Source organism: Synchiropus splendidus, chromosome 18 (genome assembly GCF_027744825.2).
Source record: "Synchiropus splendidus isolate RoL2022-P1 chromosome 18, RoL_Sspl_1.0, whole genome shotgun sequence".
NCBI lineage: Eukaryota > Metazoa > Chordata > Actinopteri > Syngnathiformes > Callionymidae > Synchiropus > Synchiropus splendidus.
Genome location: NC_071351.1, coordinates 4,096,623 through 4,115,964, shown reverse-complemented (window position 1 = coordinate 4,115,964; position 19,342 = coordinate 4,096,623). Strand labels below are relative to the sequence as shown.

The following is a 19,342-nucleotide window of genomic DNA, read 5'->3' as shown; positions in this document are numbered from 1 at the left end:
AGTGGGCGCTAATGTGGCGAAAACATTTAAAATGCTTTATTCTTGCTTAGAAATTCTCGCTTTATAAAGATGTTTCCATACATTACATGTGTAAAAGTAGCATTTCCTTCTAATAAAATGCGCTACTTTTTATCTTGTGAGTTTTTTGACTGATGCCTGGCGCGAGCTTGACGGAAGTTCTATCTTAGAGGTCAAACTCACAAAAGACAGGCAACGGTGTCAAAAGTCTCCTCCTTCATCAAACATAAGAAGGGCTCAAAGGATCTGGATTTTTCAACCAACTTCAGCTTATTTCTTATGGAACAAAATGAAGCAACTACAAGCTCTGCTTGAGGAAGAGCAAAGTCATCCGTCAGCGACTCAAAGCGGGTTGCTTCTCTCTTGGATGGTGTTGTGATACGGATTCCAGCTGTGGTAATGGATGGTGAGATGTTCCTGGACCAGAGAGGAAATAGCTTTTCCAGAGCTTTGTGATGGAAAAATATTATATACGACGTAGAGTTAGTGTGACAGGGAGCTGTGGTGTTTCCTGCTCAAATAGATTACAAAAACTCAAGATTTATGCGTGTTCAAAAGAATGTTTTCCTGCAGCCAGAGCGCTGGCGTCCCTCCAGAGGGGTCTTCTCCAGTTTCCACACAAGAAAACACGTGAGTGGACAAAGACACAACAATGACTGTGCCAAAAATTATGACTCTGCTGTTTGTGGCTCTCTATAGAGGTCGAGGGGGTGGAGAGAGGGCAGGTGGGGGGGATGTGGGAGGTGAGGGGGGCTGCCCACTTCTCTAATTAGCTTTTCTGAGCCACACAAGAGGGTTCACGACCCAACACCGAGCTGACGGATCATCCGAGTGATCTTTCAGGGTTACAAGACACACTAGTCAGAATACAGGTTTTGGCGCCCTCTTGAGGTCAGGGGACAATATGACTTCAGCCTCGATGGGAACTGGACATGACTTTCTCACGACGAATCCAAAGTGAACCTAAAGAGAATCCAACCATCAAACATTCTTAAGAACATGACTCTGTTTTATTCTTGATTCAACTTGAACATAGGAATGTCACAAAAAAACAAACGCTCAGTTCTGCTGTTGTTCAAGAGGTGGCGCAGCGTCCAACATCATGCCGCGCGAATCTGCAGCCGGGTGACAAACCGACTTCAGGAGGTGAAAAGTTCAGTTTCGTACATGAAGGAGTCCCTGTGGTTTGGCAAATACAGTCCATCACTTCAGGTGTTCAGGTCTCAGGAGTCCCTTGAAAACTCGGATCTTCCCGGCGCCTGTGATGTCGAAGCTGTAGTCTGTGGTGATGTACGGCAGTTCACCTGCCGTGGCGTCCTGAAAGACAGGAGAGTGCCATGAAGACAGAGTCAGGAGAAGAGTTCATCTGCTGAGCGATGTCTGACCTGGGAGGTGAGGATGCAGGACGGCAGTGAAATGGCGCCCAGCAGGAGGCAGTTGACCTTTCGGAGGACGGACGGCTCAACGGGGGTCAGCAGGAAGTAGAGGCCTCTAGCCATGTCGACGCCTCGGAGGACACCTGGGAGGATGGTCACAGGTGAGTCACAGTGGTGTTGCAGACTTCTACAGACGGGCTACGCACCGAAGCCCACACAGGGACAGATGGGCGGCTGGCTGAGAACCACCGGCCCGCCCCGGCTGGTCACCTTCTCCCCGAGGCAGCAGAGTCCCACTAGACTGGCGTTGGCAGCGTAGAACATGTGAGTGGGGGCCACTTCACAGTGGGTCACACCCAGAGCCACGGCAGTGTGGGGAACCTGCAGGTCCACAGGTCACTCGGTCAGTGTGGTTCCCTTCAGACACACCTGATCTACAATGTCACCTGGTACGGTGTGAGGGCATGCAGAGGTCTGACAGGGCCAGGGTCTGGAGACTGGAGGTCACTCAGGTAGGCCAGCAGGGAGAGCTCCCGCTGCTCGTTGGCACGCTGGTGTCTCCTGTCAGAGAGAAATCAAATGCTTCTGAGTTCACAGACGGGACGTGCCAAACCAGCTGGTCCTTGTTGTCGGGTTAACCGACCTGATTTATTTTGAAGCAATTCTTTTGACTTACGAGTTTCCTTGCCGTCCAGCGAGTTCGAAGTCCGAATGTACGAGATGCAGGACGTAGTTCCGGGGCGGACTCTGGTACTCGTTCAGCTCGTCCAGAGCCGTCTGGGCCGGCGGGTGCGTCTGGAAACCCTGAGCCATCCTGAGGAACCCCGGTGTAAGAGCGGGACATTGGGTGACCCCGCCGTGTGACAACTGGACCACGTGTGTGACTGGGAAGAACCGGATCATGTCCACCAGCAGCTGAAAGCCGAATCCTGAGAGGACAGAAAACACAGTCAGAGACTGAAACCTTTCAGAGACCCTCACACTGGGCTCACACTGACCTTTGACCCAGCCCATCGTGTTTATGATGATCGGGGTCTCTCTGTTCTGCGGCCGCCGGCTCCATAGAGATTTGAGAGACTCCAGGTAGCGGTTCAGGTCCTTCTCACAAGAGGTCTCACCGTAGTAGACCATGTGATCAGGCGTCCGCTGATGTGTGAACGGAGGACCTGAAAAGGAGACGCAACCAAAGCTCCATAACAAAGCAATGAATCTCTTGCCCAGCATGCCAACATCTCCTGCATATTTTTGTGCAACACATAGCACAGTCACATTTGGAGCAGACACCTTTACAAGCAGTAAACAAGGAGTGACAGTGGTGAAACAAGTGTCGAGACGTACCCAGCAGAGGCTCTCTGACGGTCGTCATGGAGAGGCAGCCGGAGGGAGTGAACTCTGTCTGACCCAAGTCACCTTCCAAATAATCGACACTGGTTGTGCTGCAAACACAAACGTGGTCATTCTGAGACCATTCTGATGTCCACAAAGCGTCACATGATCACAATAATACAGAAACAATAACACAAAAGCAATACAATGTTTGGAGGATCTGTGACATTATTTCTCATGAAATTCCTTGGTGACAGTGAAACCGCTGAAGCTCACTAAAGAATCAATACTCAGCCACATGCATGAGAGAAAACTGGAAATGAGAAGGAACATACTGGTTGAGTAAAGTGTTGAGGAGAACTCTGATGTAAGTGGACTTGCCGACATTTTTGGCCCCACAGACGAGGATGACTGCACAGCCGTCCATGTCTCCTGAGACAGAGACTCTCATCAAACAAATGTGTGACTGTAAGTCATGCACTCCAAACAAACAATGACTCGGTCAATGATGCACAACATTCTCACTCTTTGTTGTGGGACAGAGTCAGATTTAAATTTAAGGAGAAGCGTGCCATTGATACATATATATATTTACCTCTGCAGGCGCTGACCACACTGTCCAGAGCTTCTCTGCAGCTCTGAGATAACTTCAGACCGTGAACAGCGCTGAGAAGGGGGACCATTCCCAAACCATTTAGAGGAGTGTCCAGGACAGCAGACATGAGCTCACTCTGAGAACAAGGAGGTGAAAATAAAATGTTGAGGATGAAATATACATTTCTACTACAACTTCCAAACCACTCACTTCAGGAGTCATGGTTTTTACTGCCTTTAACCATCTCAAAAAAGGGATGGTTAAAATTTTACACTCAATTTTTATTTTTATATTAACTTCACAGATGTAACTTCAGAAAGTAGGGCAAATCCCGTTGCAATCTAAACGTGGCATACTTTTGAGAGTCTGCTTAAGCTCACCCACATGTTCTAGTCGTGCTGCTTGTTGTTGTTGAATCACAGTATCTTACCATGGTGGGGCTGAACAGCTCATTGAATCCAGGGAAGCTGGAGAGAAACCGCGTCAGGGGAGTCACCATGGGCTCCAGTAAGATGAGGGACGAATTTGACTTGACTCTCCTTAATAACCGTTTACAAGACGCTTTGAAAAAAGATACACAAAGTGTCATGCACCAATTCAGACAAATAAGTGTCACATCAGGAACTCATATACCTGTGGGAAGGTACTTTTGGAGTATTGGGCCCACTTCTGTGCTGGGGTCTCTGCTATTGTCCGAGTTCCTGAGGGCAGTGATGGTGAGGGGACAGTGTGACGCAGGTGAGAGGACAGGATACGACTCCTGACCCTCCTCGATGGTGAAGCCCATAACTTCCACGCGACCGTACAAGCATGTGAGGAAACACTTGCCACGAAAACACAAAGTCTGAAGCACAGAAGATGAATATCAACACACAGCCAAGCTCATATTGCATCACACAAATTTCACATGGAAAACAATAAACTGATATACGAGTTACATAATTCTTTCAAGCATCTTCAGGCACAAACCTGATCCTTCTGCATGACCAGCACTGCATGGTTCTTTTGGTCATCTCGTTCGGCGCAGTGATGAAGCGCATCTCCTTCTAGGCGAGCCAGCTGACCATCATCAGTGTCCATGCCGTTCATCTGGAGTGACCTGGAATACTCCTCCCAGTCCTCTGAGTCCTCTGACTCCATGGAAACTCCTCCATTAGTACAAGGCTTTCTGCTTTCTATCGGAGCACCAGACACTGACTTGACCTTGCCCTTGAGTCTCTTCACACTGGGCTTTTTCTTCTTAGCATGGTGCTCCTGGACTAGTTTGGCCATGACAGGACTGGAGTTAAGATCAGAGGGTCTGATGGGACCCCGACTCCGGTTCCCTTTCACCTTTGTCCACTTTTGTGATTTGACTTTGACCTGTGCATGTTTGTTTACCTTCATGGTTCATGAGTCTCAGGTACTGCAGTGGAAGTAACGGGGGTGGGAGCTGAAAAGAAAAAGAACATTCTCAATACACAAGTCATTACTGAGCAGCTAAATTGAAAAGGCGTCTTTATCAACCAGGGAATTAAAATACGTGATGCTGTAACGCACGACTAAATGAATTCATGAGAACAAAGCATACAAATATCACAACGTTCGTTAGCATTTGAGCTAGCTGTGAGAACAGAGGATCGCATTCCAACATCACCTACACGCAAATATGACGTCGTTCATGAAATGTAGGGTTGTAAGAAAGCCGACAGCTTTTAATAACACTATCACCACGCATGAACGAACTTCAATGTTTACATGAGCAGTCGGCGCAGCGAAGCTAGCACGTTAGCTAACATGTGTGCGCCACAAACAAGCCGCAGCCGGGTGGCCGACCAACCTTTCCCGGAGTGATATCGCCGCGAGTAACAAGCTCAACGCTCCAACTCTGACTCATTGACGTTAATATTGTCCATATTTTAAACACGAGCGGAACTTTTATTTGAAAGCCATTAAACAGTTGTAAAAATGGAACTCTATTGAAATAAGTATATTCGCTCTAATAAGGGACAGCAGGAGTTTATACCGGGGTTGCAGAAACGTCACATCCTCTTCCCGTTTAGGGGCCTGCAAGAAAAAGACAAACAAGGCGCGTGTAGCACTACTATGTCGTTTTGAGCAAACCTCACGGATTTGGACAGAAGCCGTGTTTAATAAAAAACACTATTAATTTTATGAGCAAGAATCCTCAAGGTTGCATGAGTGAGTTTCCGTCTTCCAGGTAAGATTGGCTCTAAGGGAGCGTCTTTAAAGTGTAGTCCGAGATGCGTCGAGCACCGCAGGTCATATATGGCCATGTGAATTCAACTGACTGCAGAATGCTCTGAAAAATCAAACTTAAGAATGACACTTTACCGACAATTGCAGTTTCACCAACTGATATTTCAGGATGAGATGATTATAATTGGATTTTAGGTTAAATTAGCTTTATTACTACCACAACAACTGTGGTCACTGGTTTAGATGTTATTACTGCGACTCAAAGTACTGTTACTGCTTCTGATATTAGGTCTCTTAATAGTTACTATTTTTCTGTTTCAACTCTCGTGTCCTGTGTCACAGGCCTCAGTGATGCCTGCGGGGAACCATGCCCAGCGTGTCCTGTCCTCCCTCAACCAGCAAAGGTCCGGAGGGAGGTTCTGCGACATTCTCTTGAGCGCGGGCGGCGGCGTGGTCCTCAGCGCCCACCGGAACGTCCTCGCCTGCTTCAGCGAGCTCCTCCAGCAGTCGGACGAGCCCCCTGGCGAGCCTTGTTTCCAGGTCTCTCTGAACGAGTGTCCAGGTGATGGTCTCCAGCTGCTGCTGGACTACTTCTACACTGGAGAGTTGAAGCTGGACTGTGAGAACTTGGAGAAGGTCCAACATGCTGCGGCCAGTCTGTGTGTTCCTGAAGCATTTCTGCTGTGCCAGAAGTTCAAGGAAAACTCTGCAGGTGTTGCTCCTGTCAAAAGGAAACGAGGGCGGCCAAGAAAGGCAGATTTAGAACTGAACCTGGTTCCAGTGTCCAAAGAGGACTTCACCTCTGATGCAGTCAGTTACGCTACAAGCAGTCCCCCAGCTCCAGCCACCACCACACGCTCTGGTCGGGTTGTGCGAGGACCCAGGAGGCTCGAGACAGAGGATCTCAGTGCTGCTGCGGAGCTCGCTCCTGTGGAGGAGGAGAGTGATGAGCTTCCTGAAAACACAGAGCTGGAAAAGGTGGTGCTCCTGTCATGTTTCCTAAACCTGACCACAGTAGACTTCACTCATGTGTTTTCCTTCCTGATAAAGACAGTGGTGCCTGAAGTGAGTGCAGACACAGAGGGGGACGAAGACGCTGGCTTTGCTGTGACGCCGGAAGATTCAGGGGACGAATACGAACCACCAGACGAGACAAGTAAATCAGAAAGAGAGGCTGCAGCCGCAGAGTCTTCCAGCACAGAGCCGGCCCTGTGTACCGTCTGTAACAAAACCTTCAAGAGCAAATATTATCTCAAAGTCCACAACAGGTGAGCGCACAAATCGATTTATGGTTCGTGATGATCTTAACTTTACTTGCTCCTAGACGGCATACGGGCGAGCGGCCATTCAAGTGTGAGAAGTGCGGGAAGAAATATTTCCGGAAGGAGAACCTGCTGATGCACCAGATGAGGAACTGCTCCATGTCTCAGGTCGGGGCAGTGAAGTTCCAGCCAGGGGCCGTGTGTATCTGCTGGACAGTGTTAGGAGTGGCTCCATCTTGTGTTGCTGCAGGCGTTCACCTGCCCAAAATGCTCGGCCGAATTTGAGGGGAAAGAGCAGTTGCGTGTCCATCTGGTGTCTCACACTGGAGAGATGCCCTACAAGGTACGATCCCACCGACTCAGCAACATGGCCGACAGTGATTTGATGTTGCCTTCTCTTCTCTTCTAGTGCTCCTCCTGTTCTGAGCAGTTCATGTACAAGAGGAACTTGACGTTTCACTTGACCAAGATCCATGGTCACCCCAAACCTCATGCAGTACGTCAGTAACTTCTTCATCCGCTTGTTTCAATCTGTAAAGCAGGTCGACAGACAAGTCACTTCCTGTCTGGATACTCTCAGAGTTGTTCTTAAAAGGCAGCATTTACATTATTCTTTTCTCACTACATTGATGAAATGTTAACACATGGAAATGGGAGTGGAGGCCATCATTAATCTCCACTGACGTTGGGTCACTGCAGGCTGACTTAAATTCCTGAACCTACTGTGATGAGTCACTTTGAAATATGGAAGTGTGGACAACAGATGATTATGTTTCTGAAATATTAAAGCTTTCTGCAAAAATAAACTAAGATATGCAGAAATAAATCCATCCTGGAGCAAAGGATGTGACTTCAAGCTACAATAAATCAAAGACTGGTAATACTAGCTTCATCTGAATTCCATGAACACATTTGAGGATGAAAAAGTTTTGCATCCATTTATCAACATTAGATTCATGTTCTTGAACTAGTAGTAGATGATGCTTTGTGGACAGGAGTCAGCAGCAGCTGGAGCTTCAGCTGTCCATGACTTAGTTACAGTGACCACTGCAGACAAGTGAGTGAGTCAGGAGTCAGTGCCACTTTCATGTCTTGTGTTCTTCTTTTCAGTGTCCTGAATGTCCCAAAACATTCCTGAACCAGTCGGAGCTGCGACTGCACCAGGCGGCCAAACACAGAGGGGAGAAACCCTTTGTGTGTGAGCAGTGTGGCCATCGAGCGTCCAGTAGGAATGGACTCCAGATGCACATCAAAGCCATCCACAGGTTTGCGCGCTCGTGTGACGGGGAATACATCACTCGGTCACTCTGTTTTCTGTGACATTGATCTTGACAGGAAGGAGCGTCCCTTTGTGTGCCACTTGTGTGGCCACGCCTTCTCGCAGAAGAACAACCTGAACATGCACCTGCGAGTCCACAGCGGCGAGCGACCGTACCAGTGTCACCTCTGTGGGAAAACCTTCCGCACACAAGGTAGAGAAGTCTCCCACCCAGACCTGCTCAGATCCACTGACAGATGTTGGTGTTGTGCAGCCAGTCTGGACAAACACAACCGCACTCACACCGGCGAGCGGCCCTTCACCTGCGACGTGTGTGATCAGCGCTTCACGGAGAAGGGGGCGCTGGTGCGCCACAAGGCCTGCAAGCACGAGGAGGGCGAGCCGCACATCTGCAGCATCTGCAGCAAGAAGTTCAAAGGCAGGCATTCACATGTAGGTCCGTGCCAATTCAGTCATTGCTCAACTGTGCGTGTCCAACAGCCCAAGTTCAGCTGAGAGTTCACATGCGGCGCCACAAGGGCATGAGGAAGTTCGAGTGTGAGGACTGTGGATACAAGTTCACTCGACAGGTGAGCCACTCTGGACCAGACGCTGGCTCCAAATCTTAACCACGTTCACTTCATGTGCTTCAGGCCCACTTGCGTCGCCACGTTCTGATCCACAAACGCAACGAGAACTACAACCCACGGCAGAGGAAGCTGCGCAACATCGTGGTGGAGGAGGAGGACAGTCCCTTTGAGAGCGATGAGGCGTCTGGAGACTCCCCGGACGGCAGCGACAGCGTCCAGGAGGTGTCCCAGGGAGAGTCCAGCTTGACTCCCGCTCTGACTCCATCAGACTGCATCGTCCGAGTGGTGATCGAATCTGGCGAAGGCACCACAGAGGAGGTGGTGTCTGAGAACCTGAGCTACGAGACCACCATCGACATGAGTGAAATCAGTGTGGACATGGGAGACGAGTGATCCAATTGTGTTTACCGTGCTCAACCGGACTTCTTCTGCCTTCGACGAGGAGGAAACCGAGAGGCAGGTCACACCTGCAAACAGTGGCGTGTGGTGGAAAAAATGATGTTTCCACCTGTATATAGTGTTAGCTGTTGAACACAAGTGCAAATGCTGATTAAAAAGGTCACAATCATAAAATGAAAAAACGGTTTGACTTACACTCAGAAACACTGAACGAGCATTCAGCCATTTATTAACTGGAATTACTCACCAGTATGAAAAATGTATCCAAATAAAATGCTGCATAAACTGTTGCTGTTCCACCAAAATGAAAAGCACAAAGGAGATTTTGAGTTTTTTTATTACAACATACTCCGATAGCATAAGTTGCACTAGCTATTGATATAAAAATACATATGCACACGTTTGCTGTAAACTACTGTTCAAAGGTTGGAAGTAGCAGCGATCTAATGCCAGCGGTTGAAAGAGGAACTGCGTTCACACGGGGAGACTGTCCAGTTGTGGTGTGACTCCAGCGGCTACAGCACAAACACATTAAATATCAACCCATTCAAACATATAAAACACTTCATGCATATTCAGTTGCAGGTTCAAAACTCATGGCATGGTGGTGGAGTTCGTGCAACCGACTCAACGATGCTTCCAGCATGGCTCAGCAACTTCAGTAAACAAAGGTTGGAGCTCTCTAGTTGTAAATTCGTACATCTCAGCAAAATAAAGTGGCAGGTGATCTGATCTATTTGTGGAATTTTCGCCGACAACAAGCCATTCGCTTCCCGATCTGTGATTGTTCTCATTTAAACTCAACAGAAGCTGGACCTCAGAACGGCACCATGGCTTCAGACATGACATACAATAACCCTTTCACAGGTCACTCCCCAGTGGTGACACACATTACCCCACCTCAGTGTGCCGGGTTCACGTCCTGATTCTGGTTCAGGTTGTTGAGGTTCTGGAGCGCCTGGTGCCGCTGGTGTCGGTGCAGCTGAATGGTGTTTGAGGGCGGAGCCTCCAACGGTTCAAAGGCACTGGACACTTGCGGCATGAACTGCCGGAAGATGCTGACGCTGCCGTGCCAGAAGGTGGGCTGAGGCAGTCGTCCGGCAGGACTCCAGGAGCGAGTGGTCGGGTCGTACGCCTCCACCACGTCCGACAGTTCGAAGGTGTTGTCGTATCCACCGGACACATACAGTTTACCCCCGAGGGCTGCCACGCTGCCTCCCACGTGAACCTGGACAGAGACATGCCATCACAACTCTGTTGCCTGTGGGTCATGTGAAACACAAACCTGAGTCATTGGGCTGATTTTGTCCCATTCGTTCTTCAAAGGGTTATACACGTCGACCTCAGCCGAGTCGTCCCTGCACACACACAGGCCGCCATTTTAGCTGCAGCACTTCAAGCTTCCGCAGCTTCATGACGCACCTCACGAAGTAGATGAGTCCATTGAGTGTGACAGTTTTCGGGGTGAAGGACCAAGGCGGCAGCTGTCCACAGTTGACCATGGACCAGCGGTTGCTCTCCGGGTCGTAGCTCTGGACGGCCATGGTGTCCTCGCCAGCAAGACAGCCAATGGCATACAAGCGCCCCCCGCAGGTGGTGGTGGAGCAGTTGTCCATGGAGTGCAGCATCGGCGGCAGCGCCTCCCAGCAGTCCAGCGAGTGATCGTAGCGCTCAGTGCTGTCCGACGCCACCACGTAGAGCTGACCCTTCAGCACGCAGGAACTGTGGTACTCCCTGGCCTTCAGCATGGGCGCCGCCTCCGTCCACTCGTTCACGCTGGACTTGTAGCGCCAGACGCCATCATAGAGGCGAGAGCCGTCTGAGCCACCTGGAGTCACAAAACGCATCCGAACATTCCAACACAAGTCCATTTACAGTCACACAATATCTTCCTCCATCAAACCACTCTCCCTGAGGATTCATCATTCTGATATGAGATTTTCATGCCAAACCACTGAGTTATGGGGTTAATATAGAGGCCACTAAAACACTTTAGTAAAGTTATTAAAAACCAAATCTGCCTGACAACGTTATGTAACCTCTAACTGCTGCTGCTAAATGCGACACATGAGCTGCTGTCAGAGATCTGCAGGAGCCTGAGTCAGAAACTTCTGGCAACAGTCTTCTGCGACTCACTCACCTGTGACGTACATGTCGCTTCCCAGGGCTGTGATGCTGTAGCCGCCCCCCAGGTGATCGGGAAACTCGGCCAGGTAGCGCCACTGTCCAGTCTGCGGGTTGTAACAGTCCACGGTCACCAGCTCGTCACAGTCCTGGTCACAGCCGCCCACCACCACCAGGATTTCAGCCAAGCCGGTGGACGGTCGCGGCCGCATCCGGTGGCAGGGTCGGTCGTGCCGGTCGTACTCGCAGGACTGGAAGCTGCGCGCTTCGTTGACCATCCGGAGGCACGTGGGCGACAGGTAGACCAGCGGGTCACTCTCCACGTGTGCCAACAAGAAGAACCGCCGCACAAAAGGCAGACGGACCTGCTGGAGGAGTTCGGGCCAGTAGTGGAGCCGGCGCTTGAGGTCGGCCTTCACCCAGCGCACAGCGATCTGATAGACCGTCTCCTCTTTGTCCACACACAACTCGTTGTCTGAAACAAACTCCAGGAGGCGCTTCCACGGAAGCCGCTCGAAGTCTGTGCCTTTGGCCAGCTCCATGATGTTCTTCAGAACATAGCGGCGTGCGCTGGCTGCCAGGTCCCGACAGGCATAGGCTTCAGCAAAGTCCTGGATCTCTAAACAGTTGGACACGTCCAGTCTTTGTTCCAGGAAAGCACAGCACGCCTCCTTGACTGACGGGAACTGGAACAGATCTGCTGTCTTCAGCAAGAGGTCCACGTTTTCCTGCGTCACAGTCACCCGTCCAGTGTAGCAGAAGTCCACCAGCAGACCCAAGAGCTCAGCCGAGACCTCATGTAGGACCACCCGGTCCATGGCGCTCTCTCTCAGGGTCCCTGCGAACATGGCACGGAAGTAGGTGCTGGCGGCGGCCAGCACGGTTCGGTGGCAGTGGAACTCGCGACCCTCGGCACACAGAGTCACATCGAAGAACTTGCGCTCAGCCCGGAGCTCGTGGATCCCTCTCAGCAGGTTGAAGGCGTGCGCCGTGTCGAAAAAAGGAAGGGTGGACGGCTGCGTTTGTAACGCTGGTTTCTCCATCGCGCCGAGAACAACCTTCACGCCGAGAAACAGAGGTAACGTTACTGCCACAGAGATCAGACTTCAGTGATGTCTGGGGGCGTTAGCTGTCACTAACCACTCACTCCCATACCTGACCAGCCCTTCCAGACCCAGCAGCTACTAATGTCCCACACGCGTTAAGAAAGAGCACTGGCTTGTACTCCGGTGCTATAAATACACCAGCAGTGTCCACTTCCAGGCAGGGGTGGGGGAGTCTTTTCAGAGCTCACCTCTCATGCTGTGGGACATGGTTGAGGGGATTACGTGCCCCCCTCACCTCCCCCCAACTCTTGGTATGTCTCGGTGGTCAGTCAGTGTGAGTAAGCGGTCTTTGAGAAGAGCCATCTGAGCCCTGAGCTCCTCCTCAGAAGCAGTCGGCTAACAGCACGCTACACGTGTGAGCCAAACAAACAAAAGTCAGTTTCACTTCCTGGAAGGTAGAGGGCGCTCCCTTTCACGGGCTGCATGATAATAACAAAGCAACTTCATCTATCATTCCTTCTGCTGGACTTCTCAAGTTCTGACTCGGGATTAAAACACTTGAGTCAATGGTGCTTGAGACTTCTGTGTTGGAGGGTGATCCGAGGAGACTCTTCAGAATCACAAACAGGCTCTTCTCTGCAGTGTTAATTACACAAGGCAGCTCTGTGATCACATTTGGAGATGGTTATCTCCTCTTTATATCCACAGGGGTCTGCTTTCACAGATTAGTTTAAAGGTTGTAATAAAGCCGCTGCTCCCCTGGCACACATTCCGTGCTGCGGTTGTGATTTGGATCTGCCCGGATCAAACTGGTGGAGCTGAAGGGCAGAGTGGTGACCTGAGCTGCAACAACACTATCCTGAGAGAACCACACTGCTAACAGGGCGCCGATCGAATGCAGGTACGTTACTGGCATGGTGACAGACTGAAGGACAAAACTAGATGACAACTTGATGCTAATGCTAGCACCAATGTTGGATGTAAACAAACCTCAGACCCCAGAACGCGTGATCGGTATGTTTACAACTAGCTCCAGGAATAGCTGCTGAAAATCGATGCTCACAGAGGAGGTGAGAGGGACACAAACAAAGAGCGGTATGAGCACAGAGAGTCCGGTGAGTCTGCCAGAGTGGAAATAGACTTCGGCCTCATCGGCGTCGGCTCAGCTTTGTGCCGCTGTCGGATGACAGAAACACTGAGAGCTTTGCGGTAAAATCAGTCATCAGTATGTGTTAGCAACGTGATTCCAGGACCAGTAAAGTCTAGAACTGAGTCCAATCACAGCGACAAGAAGGTCAAGTTTTAAAGAACATTCAAGAAAATATAAGTCAGAAGTCATTCTTGATCTGTTCAATTGCAAATGAGAGCAACCAAGTGGGGGTGTGAGAGTCTGTGGGGGTATTTCTGGGCTGAGTTTCTAACAGAATACTGAGGTTCCAGGTTGGAACGCCATTCTGTGTCACGATGGTGTCATGAGTGGGAGGGGCCAGGAGAGATGCTGTCATTCTAGAGAAAAAGCAGTCACCACAACAACCTTCTGAGGAGCACTTGTCACTTCTGTGCATCCCAAGTCAGACCCATTACAAAGACTTGTTGCAGGAGGAAAGTTGCCACATTGATCAGACCCACAATGAAAAACAGCTTGAAGTTGCTGTACTCTCACAACTTATTTTCCAGCAGACACAGAGGTTATCAGTCTCAGAGAACACACCGCCCTTACACACGAGCCAGTAGGCTCCAACTGTTGACTTGCCCTGGCTGGAAGTTCGAGAAGTTACAACAAGAAAGATCCTGGATCATTGATGAGTGGAGGAAGCTTTCCTGAGAACTCCTGTCAAAGTTAGACAGCAGAGTTTTCCATGGATGGTCGTGTGACGCTGGCGTCTGATAAAACCCGTGTAACCGAGTGTATCTTTCAGCTAAAACTATTCTGGAGCTTTCAAAAAAACACCACCATCCAGATGATCAGCTGCTGTGGCCCAAAATAAACCCCCCACTCCCTCCATTTTCACAAAACAGGTTCCTCATCTATTTGCTTTTGTTGAGCAAAAATAAAGCGAGTCACTAATTAACACAGTGACCCGGAATGTCGCAGGAAGGAATGTCAGCTTGCAGCGGTCTGACACAGCAGCCTCGACAGCTGCTCCCAGCCCAGACTGCAGCTACATAAACTCTTCTGCTGCAGGCTGGCCATAAAAAGACAAGCCGAGAGTCTCCCTGCTCGCACACATGGCCCATCCACATGGACCAGCACCGGGCCCCGGGCCTCACAAGCCTGCTGGACTGCAACACGCTCCTTGAGATTTCTGTCATGATGACACACAACTGTTGCAGCAGAGCAAATTATTGTGGTTGAGCTGAGGCTGTGAAGACGATGATGGCTGGACACGGAGAAATGAAAGATAGAGATCACGAAGCAGCAGTTTCAGGGAAACACGGACGTATTAACCCATGAACTCACCCATTTCAACAATAAATTGATAGCTCAACCAACCAACCTGTAATGCAATAAGCCTGTCATGTTAAAGCGAGGGAATTATGGCCCATTATTATCTCAAAATATCTACATGTTGAGGTACAAAATATGTTTCGCAAAGTAATGTGCTGACGTTGATATTGTATTCATCTACGTGACTAGCTCCACTCGTGTCTATTTTCTCACCGATGAACCCGAAACGCACGAGCAAGTTAGTCATGAAAAGTGAATTACATTTGCGACTGGTCGTTATCTTCGTTCTGGAAATGAGTCACGATAACAACCCGGCGACCGATAGTGATAAAACACCCAAATACGAGCGAAAGCAGATACTTGTCTTGAGTGAAGTGATGTTAACAGTGAATGATATTTTTTCATGTTCAGTTGACGTAGCATCGCTTCGTCACCGCCGGGAGCTAACCGCAACACTGTAAACAGGTTATTTTACTTACTTACGTCCACTTACCAGAGTTCAGATTCGTTCGATGCTGACGACTTTCAGCCAAGATACTTCAGAAGGATGGAAACTGATGTGAAAGTTGGGAAGCTCGCTGTCCTCCGGCCTCTCCTGCGCCATGACACCATCGACGGAGCTGTGAGGCGTTCACGGACCGTCGTCAATGTCGGACACGGAACCCGTAGGCGAGTTTGGAAGCCACTGTAGTAACTGTAGGTGCGCTAAGTCCTGCTAAATAATAAACAGCTGCAATATCTTAAAGGTGAAAATTTTAATTTTTTTTTATTTATTTTAATTAAAGAAATTTAGCGACATAAAATTCCAAATCCAATTTGCCGCAGAGCTTCTATTCTCTGGTGCCAAATCATCATGCTGCTGCGTAAATAAATAAATAAAATATATAACAACCAATTTCAAAGCAACAAATGTGATAAAGGATTTACCACGTTTCTCATACATTCAACGCAAAGGTCTGGTTGGTTCATCCCCGACTTAAATAAACCAAAAAAAAAAAAAAAAAAAAAATCTAAATATAGTAGTCGTTAAAGGTGGAGATTTTATGTAATTAAAGACATTTAGCGACATAAAATTCCAAATCCAATTTGCCGCAAAGCTTCTATTCTCTCAAAATCATGTTGCTGCGTCGTGAAAAAAAAAAAAAAAAAAGATGACTTAAATAAACAAACAAAAAAAAAAAATCTAAATATAGTAGTCGTTTTTTCATTCAGTCACAATTTTCTAATTCTATGCCTGAACCCTCAAGTTTGCCACTTGGACTCTCTGACTTCCATGTAATCCTATTTACTGCACCCTCAAAACTAAACCTCATTACACGACATAATTCTAGAGCTAAATCATTCATCAGCCGCGTCATTTCTGAGCAGTGAAGGACGAAGCCAGAACATCCATCACCCATTTGAACTTAATTAACTGTTTTCGATTCACTTCCTGAGCTCCTTCTATGTGGCGGGTAATGAGGAGCGCAGAGCAGGTCGGGAATGTAAAGTGAAAGAAGCCTGAGCAGATCAAATCCCAGTGACCTGCCGATGAACCTGCTCGAAGCCCCCAGGTGAGGTCAAAGCCCAGAGATAATCACTGTGACCTTCCACAGGGGTCAAACACAGCCTGAGCAGGAACAACTAAAAATACCATTGAATTCAAGTTCATGTGTTCTCTTTCTTTACAGGCAATTTAAAGCAACGCAGGCGGGACAACATCGGTGGGGTCAAGCTTTGACGCCACTGAGACACAGTCAAGAAGACAACAACTTCTGGAGCAAATTTCACCTCATTTTAAATCTCATCAGAATCAAGAATGGTGATTGTTGATGTATAACTGAAGAAGGTTGTCATGGCAACATGGAAGCACACAGAGGCAAACAGTTGTGTTTACATTGAGGAACATTTTAGTGACACTAATGACCTCCTCAGGGAAAAACCCAGGCGGCGCGGGGAGGTCGTGCAAATGCAACCGAGAGCGGGTGTGTGACTTTTTGAGGCGACATCTTCTAAATATCGGTCACTGCTCCTACTGCATCCATTTGCATTTACAATTTCATATTCACAAACCTAGTGACCGCTCGGCAACCCATCCTTCCATCTCTTGATCACATGACCTGTCTTTCTTTGAGCTTGTCTCCAACATGCTCAAGAGCCAACAACCCATCACCCCTGGATTTCCAGCCCGTGGGGTCAGAGTGGGACAGTTGAGGGACACAAACCCAACCAGGGTGTCAGACCCTAGACTCTGTGTCAATTCCTCCTCATGTAGTTGAGTCTGAGCCAGCACACAGCTGCAGTCGTTCAATCCACAGATGAGCCAAACGGATGACGCCAGGTTCTTGAATTACCTCATGGATCCAGCAGATGACGACAAACCACGCGTTTAGTGTGGCTACTACGAAGCGTAATTCATCAGTAATAACACTGATATTGTTGTTTATAGCAACCTATTGACCACAAGGTAGAGATGAGTTATGCTTCAATGATTGATATAATGCCATGTCATCTCCGTGGATACTATCAGGAAGCTGATAACAGACGCCAAAACAAACTTGGCTGTATTGATGCTGGATAATCACAGTGATACTGGAGCACAGTTACATGTCCCATGGCAAGCAACTGGTTTCTCCAGGTATTCAATTCACACTTGTTGAGTTACCGTCAGAAAACTGGAGTCACCTAACCAAACAACCATCCAAGCAAGAGCAAAGAGCAGCTTTTTGAGTGAGATCCGAGACACGGATCTGAATGAAGTGGCAGCTGCATGCCAGTCTGGCGAGGTCAGAGGTCGGCAGCAGGTGAGTGAGGAGACGTAGTATTTCCTGGGGGTGGAGCCTCAGCTCAGATGATCACTTTTACATTTCACACTGCCACTAGTTTCGCCACTGTGTAATTTTTTTTACGTGTTCCTGGTACATTCTTTTTCGGGACTCTTAACCAGCCCATATCCATTCCTCCCGCTTCTGGTGAGACGCTCCGTAAAAGGTCAAGATGTTCTGCTTAATTGAATTCCACATTTATTGTTGTGCGGCAAGAGCAAGAGGCAGCTGGAGTCAGAACCATTGCCCGACTTGTGTGTTTCAGGCATTTCTCCTAACTATAAATCTTTCTCTTCGCGAAGATTGGAAGGTGAAAACCGCTCAATTAGCTGTTCATATTGTCTTCATTAGCATGCAGGCGATCATCTGCGTCGCCCTGCGCACGTTGGCTATGATGAGCTGCACGTGTGCAGTGTTTCCACATCTGCATCCAAACATGCTGCAGTGCAGGTCTCTGTTCATCCAGCCTCAGCAGTGGTCCATGCTGACCTTCAGCGCACAGGTGTGAGGAACCTTCTGACCAATCCAACTCTGGGATTATGACGCTCACAGCCTGACTTGTGCCATGAATGAATGGATGAGTTCATAACTTTTTTTTCCAAAACTCAAGCAGGTTGATGCTTGGCATGGCTGATTCCGTCTCAATAAAGTGTCAGTAGGAAACATGACTGCCGCGAGCAGCGATCTGGGAGTCTCATCGCAAGATCCCGAGATGCAATTTCAGGCTGAAGGAAGGAAATATCCAACATGTGATTGAGAGTGAAATGCAAATGATTACCAAACACATTTCTGTGGCTGCAGCCATCCATCTCCATCCAGCCGCGCTCAGAAGTGCAATATCCCAGATGGAGGCCACAGAAGAGATGCTGGATGGGCCTGTCGGTCACCGCCAGCGTGACCATCCATAATGGTGCTCGGCGTGTTCGGACAGTTCCTGGCTCTGAGTGTGGCCATCGGTGCATCAGATGACTCGTTCATCCTTCTGAGCAACATTGTTCGGAGAATCCCTGACAGTGGCAGACTGCCATTCATCACCACTTTTAACCAGACGACTCAACAGGAACCAGCAGCCAGTGGATGTTGACCCGGTCCCCCTAAATCAGCGGATGGTTTCCAGTTAGCTCAGGGACATAGACACTCACCACCCTGAGAGGCTTTTACCACCACTGCGGTTCAGGGAGGGAAGAATGAGTGTTGATGGAGCTGTTCACAGGGAGGCGTTTGAGGAGTTTGTTGTGCCATCTCTAGCCTGAAGTTTCTGCTTTCATGGTGCGAGGAGTTTCATCAGGTTAAGTCTCACCTGCACTCACTCACAACCGACTTCTGGTTGTTGGTGGCAACAGTTCTGCGGGTGTGACTCATCTGGTTTTGCTGTCTGACCTTTGAGCGTGAGAATAAATCCATGAGTTGGAAGTGGAACAGAAGCAGCGACGTGGCGACTCAGCGCCAGCTCCGTGGAGGGAATAATTGGATAATGCCATATGTAAACTATATTTGGCTGCGTGTCTGTGTATCAGCACGCTAAGCTTCATTAATCCCTGCTGAGAACACGCCTCATCCCTGACCAGCGCTCGCCGAGGTAATCCTCAAATATGAACCACTGAACGAACAGCAGCTAATGAGAAAAGAAAGCCTGTCAGGGCTCCTGCAGTCCGTCAGCCTGTGCGGGGGAACCAGGCCTCTTGATTTGGGAAACATCCCAGAAAATAATCAGACATTAAAACCCCGGGAAGCTCTGGCGCAGCTCATCTCCCGGAAGCTTCGCCTCCTCAACAGAGGCGCGGGAAGACTTATGAGGGCGGTAGAGTTATCATGGAGGAAGATTACGGAGCTTAGGATGGTCCTCAAAAAAACAAAGGGCACCTCCTGCTTGAGGTGGAATTGCTTCCCGAACGC

The 19,342-nt window shown here is 49.0% G+C and overlaps 3 protein-coding genes across 7 annotated transcripts; 1 reads left to right on the top strand and 2 right to left on the bottom strand.

Moving 5' to 3' along the window:
- Positions 1-1,006: 1,006 nt before the first annotated feature.
- Positions 1,007-5,297, bottom strand: nol9 (nucleolar protein 9). Of its 5 annotated transcripts, none has more exons than XM_053849834.1 (13): positions 5,135-5,297; positions 4,285-4,747; positions 3,949-4,159; positions 3,746-3,876; positions 3,316-3,451; positions 3,056-3,152; positions 2,733-2,830; positions 2,393-2,560; positions 2,071-2,323; positions 1,841-1,955; positions 1,601-1,775; positions 1,404-1,537; positions 1,007-1,335 (listed from the first exon to the last, which is right to left on the bottom strand). In XM_053849834.1, the coding sequence occupies exons 2-13, from the start codon at positions 4,699-4,701 to the stop codon at positions 1,222-1,224; spliced, it is 2,049 nt and encodes a 682-aa protein (XP_053705809.1). In that variant the 5' UTR covers positions 4,702-4,747; positions 5,135-5,297; the 3' UTR covers positions 1,007-1,221. The 5 variants fall into 5 exon arrangements, with proteins under 5 accessions (XP_053705809.1, XP_053705810.1, XP_053705807.1 ...); XM_053849835.1 differs by lacking the exon at positions 5,135-5,297 and adding an exon at positions 5,041-5,134; XM_053849832.1 differs by lacking the exon at positions 5,135-5,297 and adding an exon at positions 4,952-5,128.
- zbtb48 (zinc finger and BTB domain containing 48) lies at positions 5,223-9,696 on the top strand. Its single transcript, XM_053849837.1, has 11 exons — positions 5,223-5,515; positions 5,857-6,492; positions 6,565-6,782; positions 6,839-6,944; positions 7,027-7,119; positions 7,186-7,272; positions 7,887-8,041; positions 8,112-8,248; positions 8,309-8,473; positions 8,536-8,624; positions 8,688-9,696. Exons 2-11 carry the CDS (start codon positions 5,866-5,868, stop codon positions 9,015-9,017), a joined length of 2,007 nt encoding a protein of 668 aa, XP_053705812.1. The 5' UTR covers positions 5,223-5,515; positions 5,857-5,865; the 3' UTR covers positions 9,018-9,696.
- Positions 9,272-15,275, bottom strand: klhl21 (kelch-like family member 21). Its single transcript, XM_053849838.1, has 5 exons — positions 15,136-15,275; positions 11,164-12,205; positions 10,446-10,851; positions 10,309-10,381; positions 9,272-10,251 (listed from the first exon to the last, which is right to left on the bottom strand). Exons 2-5 carry the CDS (start codon positions 12,188-12,190, stop codon positions 9,925-9,927), a joined length of 1,833 nt encoding a protein of 610 aa, XP_053705813.1. The 5' UTR covers positions 12,191-12,205; positions 15,136-15,275; the 3' UTR covers positions 9,272-9,924.
- Positions 15,276-19,342: the final 4,067 nt, after the last annotated feature.